This window comes from Hyla sarda, chromosome 1 (genome assembly GCF_029499605.1).
Source record: "Hyla sarda isolate aHylSar1 chromosome 1, aHylSar1.hap1, whole genome shotgun sequence".
Taxonomy (NCBI): Eukaryota; Metazoa; Chordata; class Amphibia; order Anura; family Hylidae; genus Hyla; species Hyla sarda.
The window spans coordinates 277206342-277226847 of record NC_079189.1 but is presented as its reverse complement, the minus strand read 5'-3'; the positions used below and the strand labels follow the sequence as shown (position 1 = coordinate 277226847).

General features: G+C 44.9%; 1 protein-coding gene across 8 annotated transcripts in view; it reads right to left on the bottom strand.

Moving 5' to 3' along the window:
* The window catches only part of LOC130368702 (uncharacterized), a 355350-nt gene that overhangs the window by 287955 nt on the left and 46889 nt on the right, over nucleotides 1-20506 (bottom strand). For 5 of the 8 annotated variants that reach the window (XR_008892546.1, XM_056572777.1, XM_056572756.1 and 2 more), the window contains exons 2-3: nucleotides 5020-5089; nucleotides 4122-4213 (exon numbers count right to left, since the gene is read on the bottom strand). Coding sequence is in view for 7 of the 8 variants with exons in the window: in XM_056572777.1 (XP_056428752.1) it covers nucleotides 4122-4213; nucleotides 5020-5089 (162 nt within the window). In the remaining variant the exon portion in view is untranslated. Of the gene's footprint in view, nucleotides 1-4121; nucleotides 4214-5019; nucleotides 5148-20506 lie in introns of all 8 variants that reach the window. The other 3 variants (XM_056572793.1, XM_056572813.1, XM_056572803.1) reach the window with 2 other exon arrangements.

The following is a 20506-nucleotide window of genomic DNA, read 5'->3' as shown; positions in this document are numbered from 1 at the left end:
AAGGAGAGGAGGAAAAAACAAAAACGCTAAAATAAAATTGGCCTGGTCCTTAAGGTGAAAATGGGCTTGGTCATTAAGGAGTTAAGGACGCAGGGTTTTTCCGTTTTTGCATTTTCCTTTTTTCCTCATCACCTTCTAAAAATCATAACGCTTTAAATTTTGCACATAAAAATCCATATGATGGCTTACTTTTTGCGCCACCAATTCTACTTTGCAGTGACAGTCATTTTACCCAAAAATCCACGGCGAAACGGCAAAAAAAATTAATTGTGCGAAAAAATTGAAGAAAAAACATAATTTTGTAACTTTTGGGGGCTTCCGTTTCTACGCAGAGCATTTTTTCGGTAAAAATGACACCTTATCTTTATTCTGCAGGTCCATGCAGTTAAAGGACAACTGCAGCGCAATATACACTTATCTCCTATCTGCAAGATAGGGGATAAGTGTTTGAGCGCGGGGGGCGCAACCATTTTTTGCGCAGTGTTCTGAAGTTTGTATCGGTACCATTTTTGTATTGATCGGACTTTTTTTTTTTTTTTTTATGGGAAATGGGCGGTGATTCAAACTTATTAGGGAAGGGGTTAAATGACCTTTGTTAACTTTTTATATTTTTTTTCACTTTTTTTTTTGCAGTGCTATAGCTCCCATAGGGGGCTATAGAACTGCTCACACTGATCTTTTACTCTGATCCTTGCAAAGCCATAGCTTTGTATGGATCAATGAGATAGGGGCTCGATTGCTCAAGCCTGTAGCTCAGGCTTGGAGCGATCAAACGCCGATCGGATGCAACGAAGCAAGGTAAGGGGGTCTCCGCTCGCGTCCTAGCTGATCGGAACATCGCGATTTTATCACGATGTCCCGATCGGCCCGACTGAGCTGCCGAGAAGCGTTTACTTTCCCTTTGATCGCCGCATCTGAAGGGTTAAAGGGGTACTCCGGTGCTTAAACATCTTATCCCCTATCCAAAGGATAGGGGATAAGATGCCTGACTGCGGGAGTCCCGACGCTGGGGACCCCCGGGATCATGCACGCGGCACCCCGTTTGTAATCAGACCCGGAGCGTGTTTGCTCCGGGTCGGATTACGGGTCGACCGCAGGGCCGGCGGCGTGTGACATCAGGCCTCCGCCCCTGTGTGACTTCACGCTCCGCCCCTCAATGCAAGCCTACGGGAGGGGGCGTGATAGCTATCAATGCAAGCCTACGGGAGGGGTGTAGTTTCCAAAATGGGGTCACACGTGGGTATTTATTTTTTTTGAGTTTATGTCAGAACCGCTATAAAATCAGCCACACCCCTGTGCAAATCACCAATTTAGACTTCTAATGTACATAGTGCGCTCTCACTCCTGAGCCTTGTTGTGCGTCCGCAGAGCATTTAACGCCCACATATGGGGTATTTCTGTACTCAGAAGAAATTGCGTTACAACTTTTGGGGGTCTTTTTTTCCTTTTACTGCTTGTGAAAATTAAAAGTATGGGGCAACACCAGCATGTTAGTGTAAAAAAATAAAAATAAATTTACACTAACATGCTGGTTTAGACCCCAACTTTACCTTTTCATAAGGGGTAAATAGGAGAAAAAGCCCCCCCAAAATTTGTAGTGCAATTTCTCCCGAGTACGGAGATACCTCATATGTGGCCCTACACTGTTTCCTTCAAAATACGACAGGGCTCCGAAGCGAGAGAGCACCATGCGCATTTGAATCCTCCACAAAAATACCCTACGGCAATGTTTCCCAAAGAGGGTGTCTCCAGCTGTTGCAAAACTCCAGCATGCCTGGACAGTCAGTGGCTGTCCGGCAATACTGTGAGTTGTTTTTCAACAGCTGGAAGCCCAGTTTTGAAACAGAGCCTTACAAGACTTTTTTTATTGGGGGGGGGGGGGGGGGGGGGGGGGACTGTGTAGGGGTATGTGGCGTTTTACCTTTTATTTTGTGTAGTGTAGTGTTTTAGGGTACATTCACACTGGCAGGTTTACAGTGAGTTTGAGCTGGGAGTTTGCCGCATGTCAAACTTGCAGCAGAACTCGTAAACCCGCCCGTGTGAATGTACCCTGTACATTCACATTGGAGGGGTGCAAACCTCCAGCTGTTGCAAAACTACAACTCCAAGCATGCACTGACAGACCATACATGCTGGGAGTTATAGTTATGCAACAGCTGGAGGCATAATTGTTGCGAAACAGAGTTTGTTACTTAACTGAGTGTTTTGCAACCAGTGTGCCTCCAGCTGTTGCAAAACTACAACTCCCACCATGTACAGTCACTCAGTGCATGCTGGGAGTTGTATTTTTGCAACTGCTGGAGGCACACTGCTACAACTCCAGCATACCCTTTGGTAGTCTGTGCATGTTGGGGAGTTGTAGTTATGCAAACAGCTGGATGCACTTTTTCATAGAAAAAAAATGTGCCTCCAGCTGTTGCATAACTACAACCCCCAGCATGCACAGACTAGCAAAGGGCATGCTGGAGTTGTAGTTGGAACTTCCAGCTGTTGCAAAACTATAACTCCCAGCATGCCCTTTGGCTTTGCATGCTGAGAGTTGTTGCTAAGCAACAGCAGGAGGTGAACAGGCCTTACTTCCTGTTGTATCCTGCCCCGGGACCGCCGCCGCTGCTTCCGGGACCGATCCTGCTGCTCCTGTCGCCGCCACCAATCCTGAGGGGACCCCCGCCGGACCAGGGCAATGCTGGAGACCCCCTCCGGACCAGGGCAAGGTAGGAGACACCCGCTGGCGTCGTTCTCCGCTCGCCGTCCCCAGCAGGTCCGTGATTGGACGGTCGTTCCGACCAATCAATCACGTGATCGTGAGGCGGCACCCGTGCCACCTCATTCCTGCTGAGAAAGGGACAGCCCCATGTCTTGGACAGCCCCATTCACCCTTTTTTCCGGGTCACCAGAGACCCGATTGACCCGGAATAACCGTAATTCGCACGTCGCACGTCTGAATTGATGCGCGATTTGCAGCGATCGCCGATATTGGGGACCTCAGGACCCCCCTGGGCGATATGCCGAGATGCCTCCTGAACGATATCAGCAGGCATGCCGGTCCGGTCTCTGCCCGGCAAGCAGCAGGGGCCGGAACAACGCAGGGCGTAACATAAGCCCTGAATCCTTAAGGACTCGGAAACGGGGGCGTATGGATACGCCCTGCGTCCTTAAGGGGTTAATGTCAATCTGAATACTTTTAGGGGTGCAGTTTTTAAAATGGGGGTGAATTATGGGGTAACAGAGGCCCCTTAATTCCACTTCAGAATGGAACTGGTCCATGAAAAATCAGATTTTGCAATTATCTTGAAAATCGCTGCTAAACTTAAACATTCTTCTACTTTTTTAGAAGGTTTATATCAAATGATGGGAACATAAAGTAGACATATTGTAGATGTGAATCAATCATTAATTTGGTGCGGAGTGACTATTTGTCGTACATGCAGAAAAATGTACAATCTAGGAAAATGCTAATTTTTCATTCGTTCACAAAATTTTGGCTAAACAGCTAAATATATCAATCAAAATTGACCACTGATGTAAAGTAAAGTATGTCACAAAAAAAATTTAATCTCAGAATCGCTTTCATAAATAAAAGCAAAAGGAAAATTTGCCTTGGTCATTAAGGTCAAAACAGGATAAGGCGTAAAGGGGTTAAAATACAAATGTTAAAAACAGAGGTTCCAATGCCCTTCTCCAGTCTTATGAATGGGCCATCCACCACCAATGGCAGGGGGGAATAAACAGCTTGTCAGCTCTTCATTAATTAACTTCCTAGATGTGTCAACAAATGTCATACTAACCAGGCAGGAGGAGGAATCTACATTCTAAACCATTTCTAGGCCAGGTCTATGCAGACTCTATGACCAGACCATGCTGAAGCAAGCATGGCCCAACCCACAATCCTCCAACCTAACCCACAAGGTTTTGGATAAGTTGGACTGCAGAGAGAAGAAAAGCAACCAAACAGTGCTCAGTGCCTCTGTGGGCAACATTGAAAAAATCTAAAATATAAACAATAATTTTTTTTTACAGTTTATAGAGTTCATAGAGTTCTTTTATAGTTTAAAAAAAAAAATAATTAATATGTGCTGTAACTGTACATATTCATGCAACACCACACAAATACACCTTACCTCGCCTGCTTCTTATACTGAATGTTTCCTCTAAAGTCCCTTTAGGAGGTTTACTCCTTTTTCTTCTTTTTGAATTTTCCATTGAGGATATTCTGGTAAAATATAACAAAGACCTAATTTATTATTCTGCACAGCAATTACACAATAACTGGTAATTACAAGGGGCAGTCAACCTGCTCATTGGATGCTGCTAGCTGGATTTTTAACCCCTTAAAAAAGGGTACTCCGGTGGAAAACTTTTTTTTTTTTTTAATCAACTGGTGCCAGAAAGTTTAACAGATTTGTAACTTACTTCTATTAAAAAAAAATCTTAATCCTTCCAGTACTTATAACCTGTTGAATACAACAGAGGAAATTATTTTCTCTTTTTGGAACACAGTGCTCTCTGCTGACATCTCTGTCCATTTTAGGAACTGTCCAGAGCAGCAATTTTTTTGCTATGGGGATTTCATTTTACTCTGGACAGTTCCTAAAATGGACAGAGATGTCAGTAGAGAGCACTGTGGTCATGATGTGAGCAGAGAGCTCTGTGTTTCAAAAAGAAAATAATTTCCTCCGCAGTATTCAGCAGCTAATAAGTACTGGAAGGATTAAGTTTTATAGAAGCAATTTACAAATCTGTTTAACTTTCTGGCTCCAAATGATTAAAAAAAAAAGTTTTGATTTATTTTACTTCTGTTAAAAAATGATAACGTTATGCATGAAAATTTGTAGATTTAAAATTTCTTGTTCTGACCCCTATAACTTTTTTATTTTTCCATAAACGAGGCAGTATGAGGGCTCATTTTTTGCATAATGATCTGAAAGTTTTCATTTGTGCCATTTTTTGTTTTGATGGGACTTTTTGATCAGTTTTTATACATTTTTTTTGTGCAAAACATTTTGCCACTTTGCTCACCTGAAGAGAATGATAAATTCACAGAACAGCATATGTTTGCTATAGGGATTTCCTTTTACTCTGGCAGTTCCTAAAATGGACAGAGATGTCAGCAGAGAGCATTGTGCTCGTGATGTCAGTAGACAGCTCTGTGTTTCAAAAAGAAAATAATTTCCACTGTATTATTCAGCAACTAATAAGTACAGGAAGGATTAAGATTCTTTAATAGAAGTAATTTACAAATCTGTTTAACTTTCTGGAACCAGTTGATTTAAAAAAAAAAAAAAAAGTTTTTCACCGGAGTACCCCTTTAACCCCTTAACCTGTTCAGGATCCAGGGCATAATTTTACGCCCCGGCACCCTGGTACTTAAGGACCCAGGGCGTAAACTTACGCCCTGGCGTTTTCCGGTCCCTGCCGAGAGGCGGGCGGGGATCGGAAGCGGATGCCTGCTGAAATGCTTCAGCAGTCATGCAGGGCAAAACGCTGAGGGGGCCATCTAGGCCCCCCATGTCGGTGATCGCCGCAAATCGCAAGGGAAATTATCCTTGCGATCTGCAGCGATACCGGGCTGATCGGGTCTCTGGTAATTTTGCATGATCCCGGTTGTCACAGACAGCCAGGACCATGCTGAAGTATAGGAGTGAGGTGGCAAGCCTGCTCCTATCCCCTGCGATCCGTCGGTTAGTTAACCGACCAATCGCAGGGGGGGGGGGGGGGCGGTTACTTCCTCCCGCCCTGCCCGGCCCCTGGATGTCCGGAGAGGACGGGAGGAAGACAGGAGGACGCGGCGGGGGACGGGGGAGTGTTGGGGCCCAGCCCCAGTACTTACCTCGTCCCTGAAGACCCGGATCCCGGCGATTAAGACAGCGGCGGCGGCGGCGACAGGTGAGTTCCTCTTCAGCCGCAGTCGGGCCCTTTACAGCAGTGCACGTCGCCGTAAAGCGGTGTGTATTGTGCATTGCTGTATTGGGACCCTGTATACTACAACTCCCAGCATGCCCAGACAGCCCTTGGCGTCTGGGCATGCTGGGAGTTGCAGTTTTGCAACATCTGGAGGTCCGCAGTTTGGAGACCACTGTGCCCTTCCAGATGTTGCAAAACTACTCATCCTCAGCATGCCCTTACTGCCCAGGCATGCTGGGAGTTGTAGTTCTGTAAAATCTGGCCCTTCAGATGTTGCAGAACTACAAATCCCAGCATGCCTGGACAGTTTTGGCATACTGGGAGTTGTAGTTTTGCAACATCTGGAAGGGCACAGATTGGGAACCACTGTATTAGTGGTCTGTAAACTGTAGTCCTACAGATGTTGCAAAACTACAACTCCAAGCATGCTGGGAGTTGTAGTTCGGCAACATCTGGCTCTAAAGATGTTGCCGAACTACTACTTCCAGCATGCCTGAGAATGTTTGGGAGTAGTGGTTTTGCAACAACTGGAGGCACACTGGTTGGGAAACATTGTCTGTTTACTAACTCAGTGTTTCCCAACATGTGTGCCTCCAGCTGTTGCAAAACTATAACTACCAACATGCACTGATAGACTGTGCTGGGAGTTGTAGTTTTGCAACAGCTGGAGGTTACCCCCCCCCCCCCCTCCTGTGAATGTACATTCACATGGGCAGGGGGCTTACAGTGAGTATCAGGCTGCAGGTTTGCAATGCAGCTAATTTTGCGCGCCAGCTCAAACTCGCAGCGGGAAACTCACTGTAATCCCCCGCCTGTGTGACTGTACCCTAAAAGCACTACACTACCACAAAATAAAATAAAAAGTAAAAAACACTACATGTACCCCTACACAGCCCCCCTCCCCTCCCCAATAAAAATGAAAAACGTCTGGTACGCCACTGTTTCCAAAATGGAGCCTCCAGCTGTTGCAAAACAACAACTCCCAGTATTGCCGGACAGCCGTTGACTGTCCAAGCATGCTGGGAGTTTTGCAACAGCTGGAGGCACCCTGTTTGGGAATCACTGGCGTAGAATACCCCTATGTCCACTCCTATGCAAATCCCTAATTCAGGCCTCAAATGCACATGGCGCTCTCACTTTGGAGCCCTGTCGTATTTCAAGAGAACAGTTTAGGGCCACATATGGGGTATCGACGTACTCGGGAGAAATTGCCTAACAAATTTTGTGGGGCTTTTTCTCCTTTCACCCCTTATGAAAAGGTGAAGTTGGGGTCTACACCAGCTTGTTAGTGTAAAAAAAATTTTTTTTTACAATAACATGCTGGTGTTGCCCTATACTTTTCATTTTGACAAGAGGTAAAAGGGAAAAAAGCCCCCCCAATTTTTTTATGCAATTTCTCCCGAGCACGGAGATACCCCATATGTGGGCGCAAAGTGCTCTGGGGGCGCACAACAAGGCCCAGAAGGGAGAATGCACCATGTACATTTGAGGGGATTTGCATAGGGGTGGCTGATTGTTACAGCGGTTTTGACAAACGCAAAAAAAAAAAAAAAAACATGTGAGAATTTACACCCCACTGGTGTCTGACAGAGCTTTGGAACAGTGGGCTGTGCAAATAAAAAATATTGTACAGCCCACTGTTCCAAAGATCTGACAGACACCAGTGGGGGGTACATGCTCACTGTACCCCTTGTTACGTTCCTCAAGGGGTCTAGTTTCCAAAATGGTATGCCATGTGGGGGTTATTTTGCTGTCCTGGCACCATAGGGGCTTCCTAAATGCTACATGCCCCCCCGAGCAAAATTTGCTCTCAAAAAGCCAAATATGACTCCTTCTCTTCTGAGCATTGTAGTTCGCCCGTAGTGCACTTCAGGTCAACTTATGGGGTACCTCCATACTCAGAAGAGATGGGGTTACAAATTTTGGGGGGTATTTTCTGCTATTAACCCTTGCAAAAATGTGAAATTGGGGGGAAACACATTTTAGTGACATTTTTATTTTATTTTTTTACATATGCAAAAGTCGTGAAACACCTGTGGGGTATTAAGGCTCACTTTATTCCTTGTTACATTCCTCAAGGGGTCTAGTTTCCAAAATGTTATGCCATGTGTTCTTGCACCATAGGGGCTTCCTAAATGCAACATGCCCCCCAAAAACCATTTCAGAAAAACGTACTCTCCAAAATCCCCTTATCGCTCCTTCGCTTCTGAGCCCTCTACTGCGCCCGCCGAACACTTTACATAGACATATGAGGTATGTGCTTACTCGAGAGAAATTGGGCTACAAATATAACTATACATTTTCTCCTTTTACCCCTTGTAAAAATTCAAAAATTTGGTCTAAAAGAACATGCAAGTGTAAAAAATGAAGATTGTGAATTTTCTCCTTCACTTTGCTGCTATTCCTGTGACACACCTAAAGGGTTAAAATGCTGACTGAATGTAATTTTGAATACTTTTAGGGGGTGCAGTTTTTATAATGGTGTCATTTGTGGGGTATTTCTAAGATGAAGACCCTTCAAATCCACTTTAAACCTGAACTGGTCCCTGAAAAATTGTGATTTTGGAAATTTTGTGAAAAATTGGAAAATTGCTGCTGAACTTTGAAGCCCTCTGGTGTCTTCCAAAAGTAAAAACTCGTCAATTTTAGGATGCAAACATAAAGTAGACATATTGTATATCTGAATAAAAAAAAAATTGGAATATCCATTTTCCTTACAAGCAGAGAGCTTCAAAGTTAGAAAAATGCTAAATTTTCCATCAAATTTTGGGATTTTTCAGAAAGAAAGGATGCAAGTTACCACACCATTTTACCATTATGTTAAAGTAGAATATGTCACGAAAAAACAATCTCGGAATCAGAATGATAACTAAAAGCATTCCAGAGTTATTAATGTTTAAAGTGACAGTGGTCAGAGGTGCAAAAAATGGACGGGTCCTAAGGTGCAAAATGGCTGGGTCCTTAACCTCTTAAGGACCAGGCCATTTTATACCTTAAGGACCGGAGCGTTTTTTGCAATTCTGACCATGGAAATGTAAAGTGTATGTTCACAAATGCCAGAAGCCTAGCAAATAAAATGGGGGAGCTTGAGGCCTTGATACTGGAGGAACATATTGATATAGTTGGGGTCACTGAGACATGGCTGGACTCCTCGCATGACTGGGCTGTCAATCTGCAGGGGTTTACATTGTTTCGCAAGGATAGAATGAACAGAAAAGGTGGTGGAGTCTGTCTGTATGTAAGAAGTGGTATGAAAGTCAGTGTGAACGATGCCATAGTGTGTGATGATTTTGAGGAGGTGGAATCACTGTGGGTAGAATTACAAAAGGAGGGAAATACTGAAAAATAATATTTGGGGTAATCTACAGACCCCCTAATATCACTGAAGAGATAGATGTTCGGCTTCATAAACAAATAGAGAGGGCCACCCGGGCAGGTACAGTGGTAATAATGGGAGATTTTAACTATCCAGATATAGATTGGGGTCCGGGGTTGGCTAAAACTACAAAGGGGCGACAATTCCTAAATTTATTGCAGGATAATTTTATGGGCCAGTTTGTGGAGGACCCAACAAGAAGTGATGCCTTGTTGGATCTGATCATTTCCAACAACGCAGAGCTGATTGGTAATGTAACTGTGCGGGAAAACCTTGGTAATAGCGACCACAATATAGTTACTTTTGACTTAAAATGTAGAAAACAAAGACAGGCGGGGAAGGCAAAAACATATAACTTTAAAAAGGCAAACTTCCCTGGGCTGAGGGCTGCACTACAGGACATAGACTGGGGGGAAGTGTTCTCAAATACTGATACAGAAGGTAAATGGGACATCTTTAAATCAACTCTAAATAACTATACAGCTAAATATATACCAAAGGGGAACAAATATAAACGATTAAAATTAAATCCTACATGGCTGACACATGATGTTAAAAGAGCAATAAACAACAAAAAAATTGCCTTCAAAAAATACAAATCTGATGGGTCAGCGATAACATTTAAACAGTACAAAGAGCTTAATAAAATCTGTAAAAATGTAATAAAAACAGCAAAAATTCAAAATGAGAGACAGGTGGCCAAAGAAAGCAAAACTAATCCTAAATATTTTTTTAGATATATAAATGCAAAAAAAAAAAGGACAGAGCATGTAGGACCCCTTAATAATGATAATGGGGAGGTTGTCACAGGCGATCAAGAGAAGGCGGAGCTACTGAATGGGTTCTTTAGTTCTGTATATACTAGGGAAAAAGGAGCTGACATTGGCCAGGTCAGTGCTGGTAACACATCATGTAATGTACTGAACTGGCTTAATGTAGAGATGGTACAAGGTAAGTTAAGTGATATAAATGTAAGCAAATCCCCAGGGCCGGATGGACTACACCCAAGAGTTCTTAGAGAGGTAAGTTCAGTAATATCTGTACCCCTGTTCATGATATTTAGAGATTCTATGGTGTCTGGTATTGTGCCAAGGGACTGGCGCAAGGCGAATGTGGTGCCAATCTTCAAGAAGGGCTCTAGGTCTTCCCCAGGAAACTATAGACCGGTAAGTTTAACGTGCATTGTGGGTAAATAGTTTGAAGGACTTATAAGGGATTACATACAGGAATACATAGGGGATAATTGTATTATAAGTGATAGCCAGCATGGGTTTACTAAGGATAGAAGTTGTCAAACCAATCTAATTTGCTTTTATGAAGAGGTGAGTAGAAGCCTTGACAGAGGAATGGCTGTGGATATAGTGTTTCTGGATTTTGCCAAAGCATTTGATACTGTCCCTCACAGACGTTTGACAGGTAAGTTAAGGTCCTTGGGCTTGGAAACTTTAGTTTGTAACTGGATTGAACACTGGCTCATGGATCGTACCCAGAGAGTGGTGGTCAATGATTCGTACTCTGATTGGTCCCCGGTAATTAGTGGTGTACCCCAAGGTTCAGTACTGGGCCCGCTGTTGTTTAATTTATTTATCAATGATATAGAGGATGGTATTAACAGCTCTGTTTCTATCTCTGCAGATGACACCAAGCTTTGTAGCACGGTACAGTCTATAGAGGATGTGCATAAGTTACAGGATGACTTGGATAGACTAAGTGTCTGGGCATCCACTTGGCAAATGAGGTTCAATGTGGATAAATGTAAAGTTATGCATCTGGGTACTAATAACCTGCATGCATTGTATGTCTTAGGGGGGATTAAACTGTCAGAGTCACTGGTAGAGAAGGATCTGGGTGTACTTGTAGATCACAGACTACAGAATAGCATGCAATGTCAGGCTGCTGCTTCCAAAGCCGGCAGGATATTGTCATGTATAAAAAGAGGCATGGACTCAAGGGACAGGGACATAATACTCCCCCTTTATAAAGCATTGGTACGGCCTCACCTGGAATATGCTGTTCAGTTTTGGGCACCTGTCCATAAAAGGGACACTGCGGAGTTGGAAAGGGTGCAGAGACGCGCGACTAAACTAATATGGGGCATGGAACATCTTAGCTATGAGGAGCGATTAAAGGAGTTACAATTGTTTAGTCTTGAGAAGAGACGTTTAAGGGGGGATATGATAAACGTATATAAGTATATTAATGGCCCATACAAAAAATATGGAGAAAAACTGTTCCAGGTTAAACCCCCCCAAAGGACGAGGGGACACTCCCTCCGTCTGGAGAAGAAAAAGTTTAGTCTCAAGGGGCGACACGCCTTCTTTACCGTGAGGACTGTGAATTTATGGAACGGTCTACCTCAGGAACTGGTCACAGTAGGAACAATTAACAGCTTTAAAACAGGATTAGATACATTTATGGAACAAAATAACATTAATGCTTATGAAGAAATATAAAATCCCATCCCTTCCCCAATATCGCGCCACACCCCTACCCCTTAATTCCCTGGTTGAACTTGATGGACATATGTCTTTTTTCGACCGTACTAACTATGTAACTATGTAACTTGCATCCTTTCTTGGTGAAAAAAACCAAAATTTGATGAAAAAAATGAAAATTTTGCATTTTTCTAACTTTGAAGCTCTCTGCTTGTAAGGAAAATGGAAATTCAAAATATATTTTTTTCGGGTTCACATATACAATATGTCTACTTTATGTTTGCATCATAAAATTTATGAGTTTTTACTTTTGGAAGACACCAGAGGGCTTCAGAGTTCAGCAGCAATTTTGAAATTTTTCTCAAAATTTTCAAACTCACTATTTTTCTGGGACCAGTTCAGTTTTGAAGTGGATTTGAAGGGTCTTCATATTAGAAATACCCCATAAAAGACCCCATTATAAAAACTACACCCCCAAAGTATTCAAAATGACATTCAGTATGTGTATTAACCCTTTAGGTGTTTCACAGGAATAGCAGCAAAGTGAAGGAGAAAATTCAAAATCTTCATTTTTTACACTCGCATGTTCTTGTAGACCCAATTTTTGAATTTTTGCAAGGGGTAAAAAGGAGAAAATTTTAACTTGTATTTGAAACCCAATTTCTCTCGAGTAAGCACATACCTCATATGTCTATGTTAATTGTTCGGCGGGCGCAGTAGAGGGCTCAGAAGGGAAGGAGCGACAAATGGTTTTTGGGGGGCATGCCGCATTTAGGAAGCCCCTATGGTGCCAGGACAGCAAAAAAAAAAAACCACATGGCATACCATTTTGGAAACTAGACCCCTCAGGGAACGTAACAAGGGGTAAAGTGAACCTTAATACCCTACAGGTGATTCACGACTTTTGCATATGTAAAAAAAATATATATATTTTTTACCTAAAATGCTTGGTTTCCCAAAAATTTTACATTTTTAAAAAGGGTAATAGCAGAAAATACCCCCCAAAATTTGAAGCCCAATTTCTCCCGATTCAGAAAACACCCCATATGGGGGTGAAAAGTGCTCTGCTGGCGCACTACAGGTCTCAGAAGAGAAGGAGTAACATTTGGCTTTTTGAAAGCAAATTTTGCTCTGGGGGCATGCAGCATTTAGGAAGCCCCTATGGTGCCAGAACAGCAAAAAAAAAAAAACACATGGCATACCATTTTGGAAACTAGACCCCTCGGGGAATGTAACAAGGGGTTAAGTGAACCTTAATACCCTACAGGTGTTTCACGACTTTTGCATATGTAAAAAAATATATATATTTTTTACCTAAAATGCTTGTTTTCCCAAAAATTTTACATTTTTTAAAAGGGTAATAGCAGAAAATACCCCCCCAAAATTTGTTAGGCGATTTCTCCCGAGTACGGCAATACCCCATATGTGACCCTAAACTGTTGCCTTGAAATACGACAGGGCTCCAAAGTGAGAGCGCCATGCGCATTTGAGGCCTAAATTAGGGATTGCATAGGGGTGGACATAGGGGAATTCTACGCCAGTGATTCCCAAACAGGGTGCCTCCAGCTGTTGTAAAACTCCCAGCATGCCTAGACAGTCAACGGCTATCTGGCAATACTGGGAGTAGTTGTTTTGCAACAGCTGGAGGCTCCGTTTTGGAAACAGTGGCGTACCAGACGTTTTTCATTTTTATTGGGGAGGGGAGGGGGGCTGTGTAGGGGTATGTGTATACGTAGTGTTTTTTACTTTTTATTTTATTGTGTGTTAGTGTAGTGTAGTGTTTTTAGGGTACAGTCGCACGGGTGGGGGGTTCACAGTAGTTTCTCGCTGGCAGTTTGAGCTGCGGCAGAAATTTTGCCGCACCTCAAACTTGCAGCCGGATACTTACTGTAATCCTCCGCCCATGTGAGTGTACCCTGTACATTCACATTGGGGGGGGGGGGAACATCCAGCTGTTGCAAAACTACAACTCCCAGCATGTACGGTCTATCAGTGCATGCTGGGAGTTGTAGTTTTGCAACAGCTGGAGGCACACTGGTTGTGAAACACCGAGTTTAGTAACAAACTCAGTGTTTTGCAACCAGTGTGCCTTCAGCTGTTGCAAAAGCTACAACCCCCCGCATGTACGGACAGCGGAAGGGCATGCTGGGTGTTGTAGTTATGCAACAGCTGGAGGCATACTATTTTGGCTGGGGATGCTGGGGATTGTAGTTATGCAACAGCTGGAGACACACTGGTTTGCTACTTAACTCAGTGTGCCTTCAGCTGTTGCAAAACTACAACTCTCAGCAGTCACCGACAGCCAACGGGCATGCTGGGAGTTGTAGTTATGCAACCACCAGATGCACCACTACAACTCCCAGCATGCACTTTAGCTGATTGTGCAAGCTGGGAGTTGTAGTTACACAACAGCTGAAGGTACACTTTTCCATAGAAAGAATGTGCCTCCAGCTGTTGCAAAACTACAAGTCCCAGCATGCCCATAAGGGAATGCTGGGAGTTGTGGTGGTCTGCCTCCTGCTGTTGCATAACTACAGCTCCCAGCATTCCCTTTTTGCATGCTGGGAGCTGTTGCTAAGCAACAGCAGGAGGCTGTCACTCACCTCCAACGATCCTCGCCGCACAGGTCAGTCCCTCGTCGTCGCCGCCGCCGCTGCTCCTGGGGCCCCGTTCCCAACATTGACGCCGGGGATCGGAGTCCCCAGCACCCGGGGTGCACGTCCCGCACCCGCTCACGTCCTCCGGAAGAGGGGCGGAGCGGGTTGCGGGAGTGACACTTGCAGCAGGCGCCCTGATTGGTCGGCCGGTAATCCGACCGACGAATCAGGGCGATCGTGAGGTGGCACCAGTGCCACCTCACCCCTGCTGGGTCCGGCTGTTCGGGGCCGTCTCTGAGAGACCCGATTGACCCGGAATCCGCCGCAGATCGCTGGACTGAATTGTCCAGCGATCTGCGGCCATCGCCGACATGGGGGGTCATAATGACCCGCCTGGGCGATATGCCCCGATGCCTGCTGAACGATTTCAGCAGGCATCGGGCATCGGCTCCACTCCAGATGGTTGCTGGGGGCCGGTAAAACACATGACGTTCTCATACGTCATGTGTCCTTAAGGACTCGGAAATGGAGACGTATGAGAACGTCATGTGTCCTTAAGGGGTTAAGGACCAGGCCATTTTACACCTTAGGACCAGAGCGTTTTTTGCACATCTGACCATTGTCGCTTTAAACTTTAATAACTCTGAGATGCTTTTAGTTATCATTCTGATTTCAAGATTGTTTTTTCGTGACATATTCTACTTTAACATAGTGGTAAAATTTTGTGGTACCGTATATACTAGAGTATAAGCAGAGTTTTTCAGCATGATTTTTCGTGCTGAAAACACCCCCCTCAACTTATACTCGAGGGAACTCTCCGCCCTCAGTGGTCTTCAACCTGCGGACCTCCAGATGTTTCAAAACTACAACTCCCAGCAAGCCCGGGCAGCCATCGGCTGTCCGGGCTTGCTGGGAGTTGTAGTTTTGAAACCTCTGGAAGTCCGTAGGTTGAAGACCACTGCGGCCTTCGACATCATCCAGCCCCCCCCCTCTCACCCCCTTTAGTTTTGTACTCACCTCCGCTTGGCGGGACGTTAGGGTGCGCTGGTCTGGTGCTGCAGGACTGTCCGGTGGGGAGGTCGTCCGGTGGGATAGTGGTTCCGGGCTGCCATCTTCACCGGGGGGCCTCTTCTCCGCGCTTCGGGCCCGGCCCCGAAATAGTCAGGTTGCCTTGACGATGACGCAGAGGGACGTTCATTACCAACGTCGCTCTGCGTCGTCGTCAAGGCAACGCCTCTATTCCGGGCCCGAAGCGCGGAGAAGAGGCCCCACGGTGAAGATGGCAGCCCGGAACCACTATCCCACCGGACGACCTCCTCACCGGACAGTCCTGCAGCTGGATGATGTCGAAGGCCGCAGTGGTCTTCAACCTGCGGACCTCCAGAGGTTTCAAAACTACAACTCCCAGCAAGCCCGGACAGCCGATGGCTGCCCGGGCTTGCTGGGAGTTGTAGTTTTGAAACATCTGGAGGTCCGCAGGTTGAAGACCACAGTATCAGACATTGACAAGCGGTGATGATGAAGGGGGGGGGCTGATGACATGTGGTGATGATGACAAGGGGATGATGAAGGGGGGGTGGGGATGATGACAAGGGGATGATGAAGGGGGGGTGGGATGATGACAAGGGGATGATGAGGGGGGGGTGTAGGATTATGACAAGGGGATGATGAAGGGGGGGTGTGGGATGATGACAGGGGGATGATGAAGGGGGGTGTGGGATGATGACAAGGGGATAATGAAGGGGGGGTGTGGGATGATAACAAGGGGATGATGAAGGGGGGGTGTGGGATGATGACAAGGGGATGATGACAAGGGGATGATGAAGGGGGGTGTGGGATGATGACAAGGGGATGATGAAGGGGGTGTGTGGGATGATGACAAGGGGATGAAGGGGGGTGTGGGATGAGGACAAGGGGATGATGAAGGGGGGGTGTGGGATGATGACAAGGGGATGATGACAGGCAGTGATGATGAAGGGGGGATGATGACAGGCGGTGATGATGAAGGGGGGATGATGACAGGGTGATAATGATGAGGGTGTTAATGATGGGGGTCTGGATGATGACAGGGGGGGATGATGTATTTCCCACCCTAGGCTTATAGTCGAGTCAATAACTTTTCCAGGGATTTTGGGGTGAAATTAAGGGCCTCGGCTTATATTTGGGTCGGCTTATACTCGAGCATATACGGTAACTTGCATCCTTTCTTGGCGAAAAATCCCCAAATTTGATGAAAAATTTGAAAATTTAGCATTTTTCTAACTTTGAAGCTTTCTGCTTGTAAGGAAAATGGATATTTCAAATAAAAAAAAAAATTGATTCACAAATACAACATGTCTACTTTATGTTTGCATCATAAAATTGACGTGTTTTTACTTTTGGAAGACACCAGAGGGCTTCAAAGTTCAGCAGCAATTTTCCAATTTTTCACAAAAGTTTCAAAATCACAATTTTTCAGGGACCAGTTCAGGTTTGAAGTGGATTTGAAGGGTCTTCATATTAGAAATACCCCACAAATGACCCCATTATAAAAACTGCACCCCCCAAAAGTATTCATAATGACATTCAGTCAGCATTTTAACCCTTTAGGTGTTTCACAGGAATAACAGCAAAGTGAAGGAGAAAATTCACAATCTTCATTTTTTACACTCGCATGTTCTTGTAGACCCAATTTTTGAATTTTTACAAGGGGTAAAAGGAGAAAATGTATACTTATATATTTGTAGCCCAATTTCTCTTGAGTAAGCACATACCTCATATGTCCATGTAAAGTCTTAGGCGGGCACAGTAGAGGGCTCAGAAGCATAGGAGCGACAAGGGGATTTTGGAGAGTATGTTTTTCTGAAATGGCTTTTGGGGGGCATGTTGCATTTAGGAAGCCCCTATGGTGCCAGAACAGCAAAAAAAAAAAAAAAAAAACACATGCCATATCATTTTGGAAACTAGACCCCTTGAGGAAGGTAACAAGGAATTAAGTGAGCCTTAATACCCTTCAGGTGATTCACGACTTTTGCATATGTAAGAAAAAAAAAAATTCTCACAAAAATGTGTGTTTCCCCCCAAATTTCACATTTTTGCAAGGGTTAATAGCAGAAAATACCCCCCAAAATTTGTAACCCCATCTCTTCCGAGTATGGAGGTACCCCATAAGTTGACCTGAAGTGCACTACGGGCGAACTACAATGCTCAGAAGAGAAGGAGTCACATTTGGCTTTCTGAGAGCAAATTTTGCTCGGGGGGGGGGGGGGGCCATGTCGCATTTAGGAAGCCCCTATGGTGCCAGAACAGCAAAAAAAAAACACATGGCATACCATTTTGGAAACTAGACCCCTTGAGGAACGTAACAAGGAATAAAGTGAGCCTTAATACCCCACAGGGGTTTCACAACTTTTGCATATGTAAAAAAAATAAACACATTTTTTCACTAAAATGTGTGCTTCCCCCCAAATTTCACATTTTTGCAAGGGTTAATAGCAGAAAAGACTCCCCCAAAATTTGTAACCCCATCTCTTCTGAGTATGGAAACACCCCATATTTGGACGTCAAGTGCTCTGCTGGCGCACTACAATGCTCAGAAGAGAAGGAGCGCCATTGAGCTTTTGGGAACAAAATTGTTTGGAATGGAAGTCAGCGGCCATGTGCGTTTACAAAGCCCTCCGTGGTGCCAGAACAGTGGACCCCCCACATGTGACCCTATTTTGGAAACTACACCCCTCACAGAATTTAATAAGGTGTGCAGTGATTATTTACACCCCACTGGCGTTTGACAGATCTTTGGAACAGTGGGCTGTGCAAATGAAAAATTAAATTTTTCATTTTCACGGACCACTGTTCCAAAAATCTGTCAGACACCTGTGTGGCGTTAATGCTCACTGTACACCTTATTACATTACGTGAGGGGAGCAGTTTCCAAAATGTTGGTATTTATTGTTTATGTCAGAACCGCTGTAAAATCAGCCACCCCTGTGCAAATCACCAATTTAGGCCTCAAATGTACATAGTGCGCTCTCACTCCTGAGCCTTGTTGTGCGCCCGCAGAGCATTTTACGCCTACATATGGGGTATTTCTGTACTCAGGAGAAATTGCGTTACAAATTTTGGGGGTCTTTTTTTCCTTTTAACGCTTGTGAAAATAAAAACTATAGGGCAACACCAGCATGTTAGTGTACAATTTTTTTTTTTTTTACACTAACAAGCTGGTGTAGCCCCATTTTTACTTTTCATAAGGGGTAAAAGGAGAAAAAGCCCCCCATAATTTGTAGTGCAATTTCTCCCGGGTACGGAGATACCCCATATGTGGCTCTAAACTGTTTCCTTGAAATATGACAGGGCTCCGAAGTGAGAGAGCTCCATGCGCATTTGAGGACTAAATTAGGGATCGCATAGGGTGGACATTGGGGTATTCTACGCCAGTGATTCAGCTGTTGCTAAATTCCCAGCATGCCTGGACAGTCAGTGGCTGTCCGGAAATGCTGGGAGTTGTTATTTTGCAACAGCTGGAGGCTCCGTTTTGGAAACACTGCCATACAATACGGTTTTAATTTTTATTGGGGGGGGGGAGGGGACAGTGTAAGGGGTGTATATGTAGTGTTTTACTCTTTATTATGTGTTAGTGTAGTGTAGTGTTTTTAGGGTACATTCGCACTGGTGTGTTACGGTGAGTTTCCCGCTAGGAGTTTGAGCTGCGGCGAAAAATTTGCCGCAGCCCAAACTTGAAGCAGGAAACTTACTGTAAACCTGCCTGTGTGAATGTACCCTATACGTTCACATGGGGGGGCAAACCTCCAGCTGTTTCAAAACTACAACTCCCAGCATGTACTGACAGACCGTGCATGCTGGGAGTTGTACTTTTGCAACAGCTGGAGACACACTGGTTGGAAAACCTTCAGTTAGGTTCTGTTACCTAACTCAGTATTTTCCAACCAGTCTGCCTCCAGCTGTTGCAAAACTACAACTCCCAGCATGTACTGATCGCCGAAGGGCATGCTGGGAGATGTAGTTATGCAATAGCTGGAGGTACGCAACTATAACTCCCAGCATGCCAAGACAGCTGATTGTTGTTTGGACATGCTGGGATTTGCAGTTGTGCAACATCTGGAGGGCTACAGTTTTAGAGAACACTGCAAAGTGATCTCCAAACTGTGGTCCTCCAGCTGTTGCAAAACTACAATTCCCAGCATGCCCTGACAGTTGTTTGGGCATGCTAGGAGTTGTAGTTTTGCAAGATCTGGAGGGCTACAGTTTAGGGACCACTATATAGTGGTCTCAAACTGTAGCCCTCCAGCTGTTGCAAAACTACATATTCCAGCATGCCCAAACAGCTGTCTGGGCATGCTGGGAGTTGTAGTTTTGCAACATCTGGAGGGCTACAGTTAGAGACCACTGTATAATTGTCTCAAACTGTACCCTCCAGATGTTGCTAGGCAACTCACTTGCTTCCGTCGGATCCATCCGCACGTCATCGCCGCCTGACGATCTCCGTCACCCGCAGCCTCCGTCGCCCGCCCGGATCAGTAAGTAGATCTTTGGCGCCGATCCCCGTCGTTTCCTGTCCTGCCCCGCCTATTGTGGACGGGACGGGGAAAACGAAAGTTAACCCCCCTGCCCCCGATCTGCTATTGGTGGTCTAGACCACCAATAGCAGGGAAAGGAGGGGTGGCACCTGTGCCACCTCACTCCTATCGCTTCAGGGGGATCCTGGGTGTCTTAGACACCCGCGATCCCCCTTACATTCCGGGTCACTATAGAGCCGTAATGACCCGGAATCGCGCAAATTGCAAGTGTGAATTCACTTGCGATTTGCCGCAATCGCCAACATGTGGGGGGTCTGATTACCCCCCTGGGCATTTGTACGGCGGGGACCGGAACTGCCCATGACGTAAATGTACGTCCTTGGTCCTTAAGACCCAGGGTGTCAGGACGTAACGTTACGTCATGGGTCCTGTAGGGGTTAATAACTCTGGGATGCTTTTAGTTATCATTCTGATTCTGAGATTGTTTTTTCGTGACATATTCTACTTTATTTTGGTGGTAAATTTTCGGCGCTACTCACATCCTTTTTTGGTGAAAAATCCCCAAATTTCATGAAAACTTTGAACATTTGGCATTTTTCTAACTTTGAAGCTCTCTGCTTGTAAGGAAAATGGATATGGATATGTTGGCATCATAAAATGGACATATTTTTGCTTTTTGAA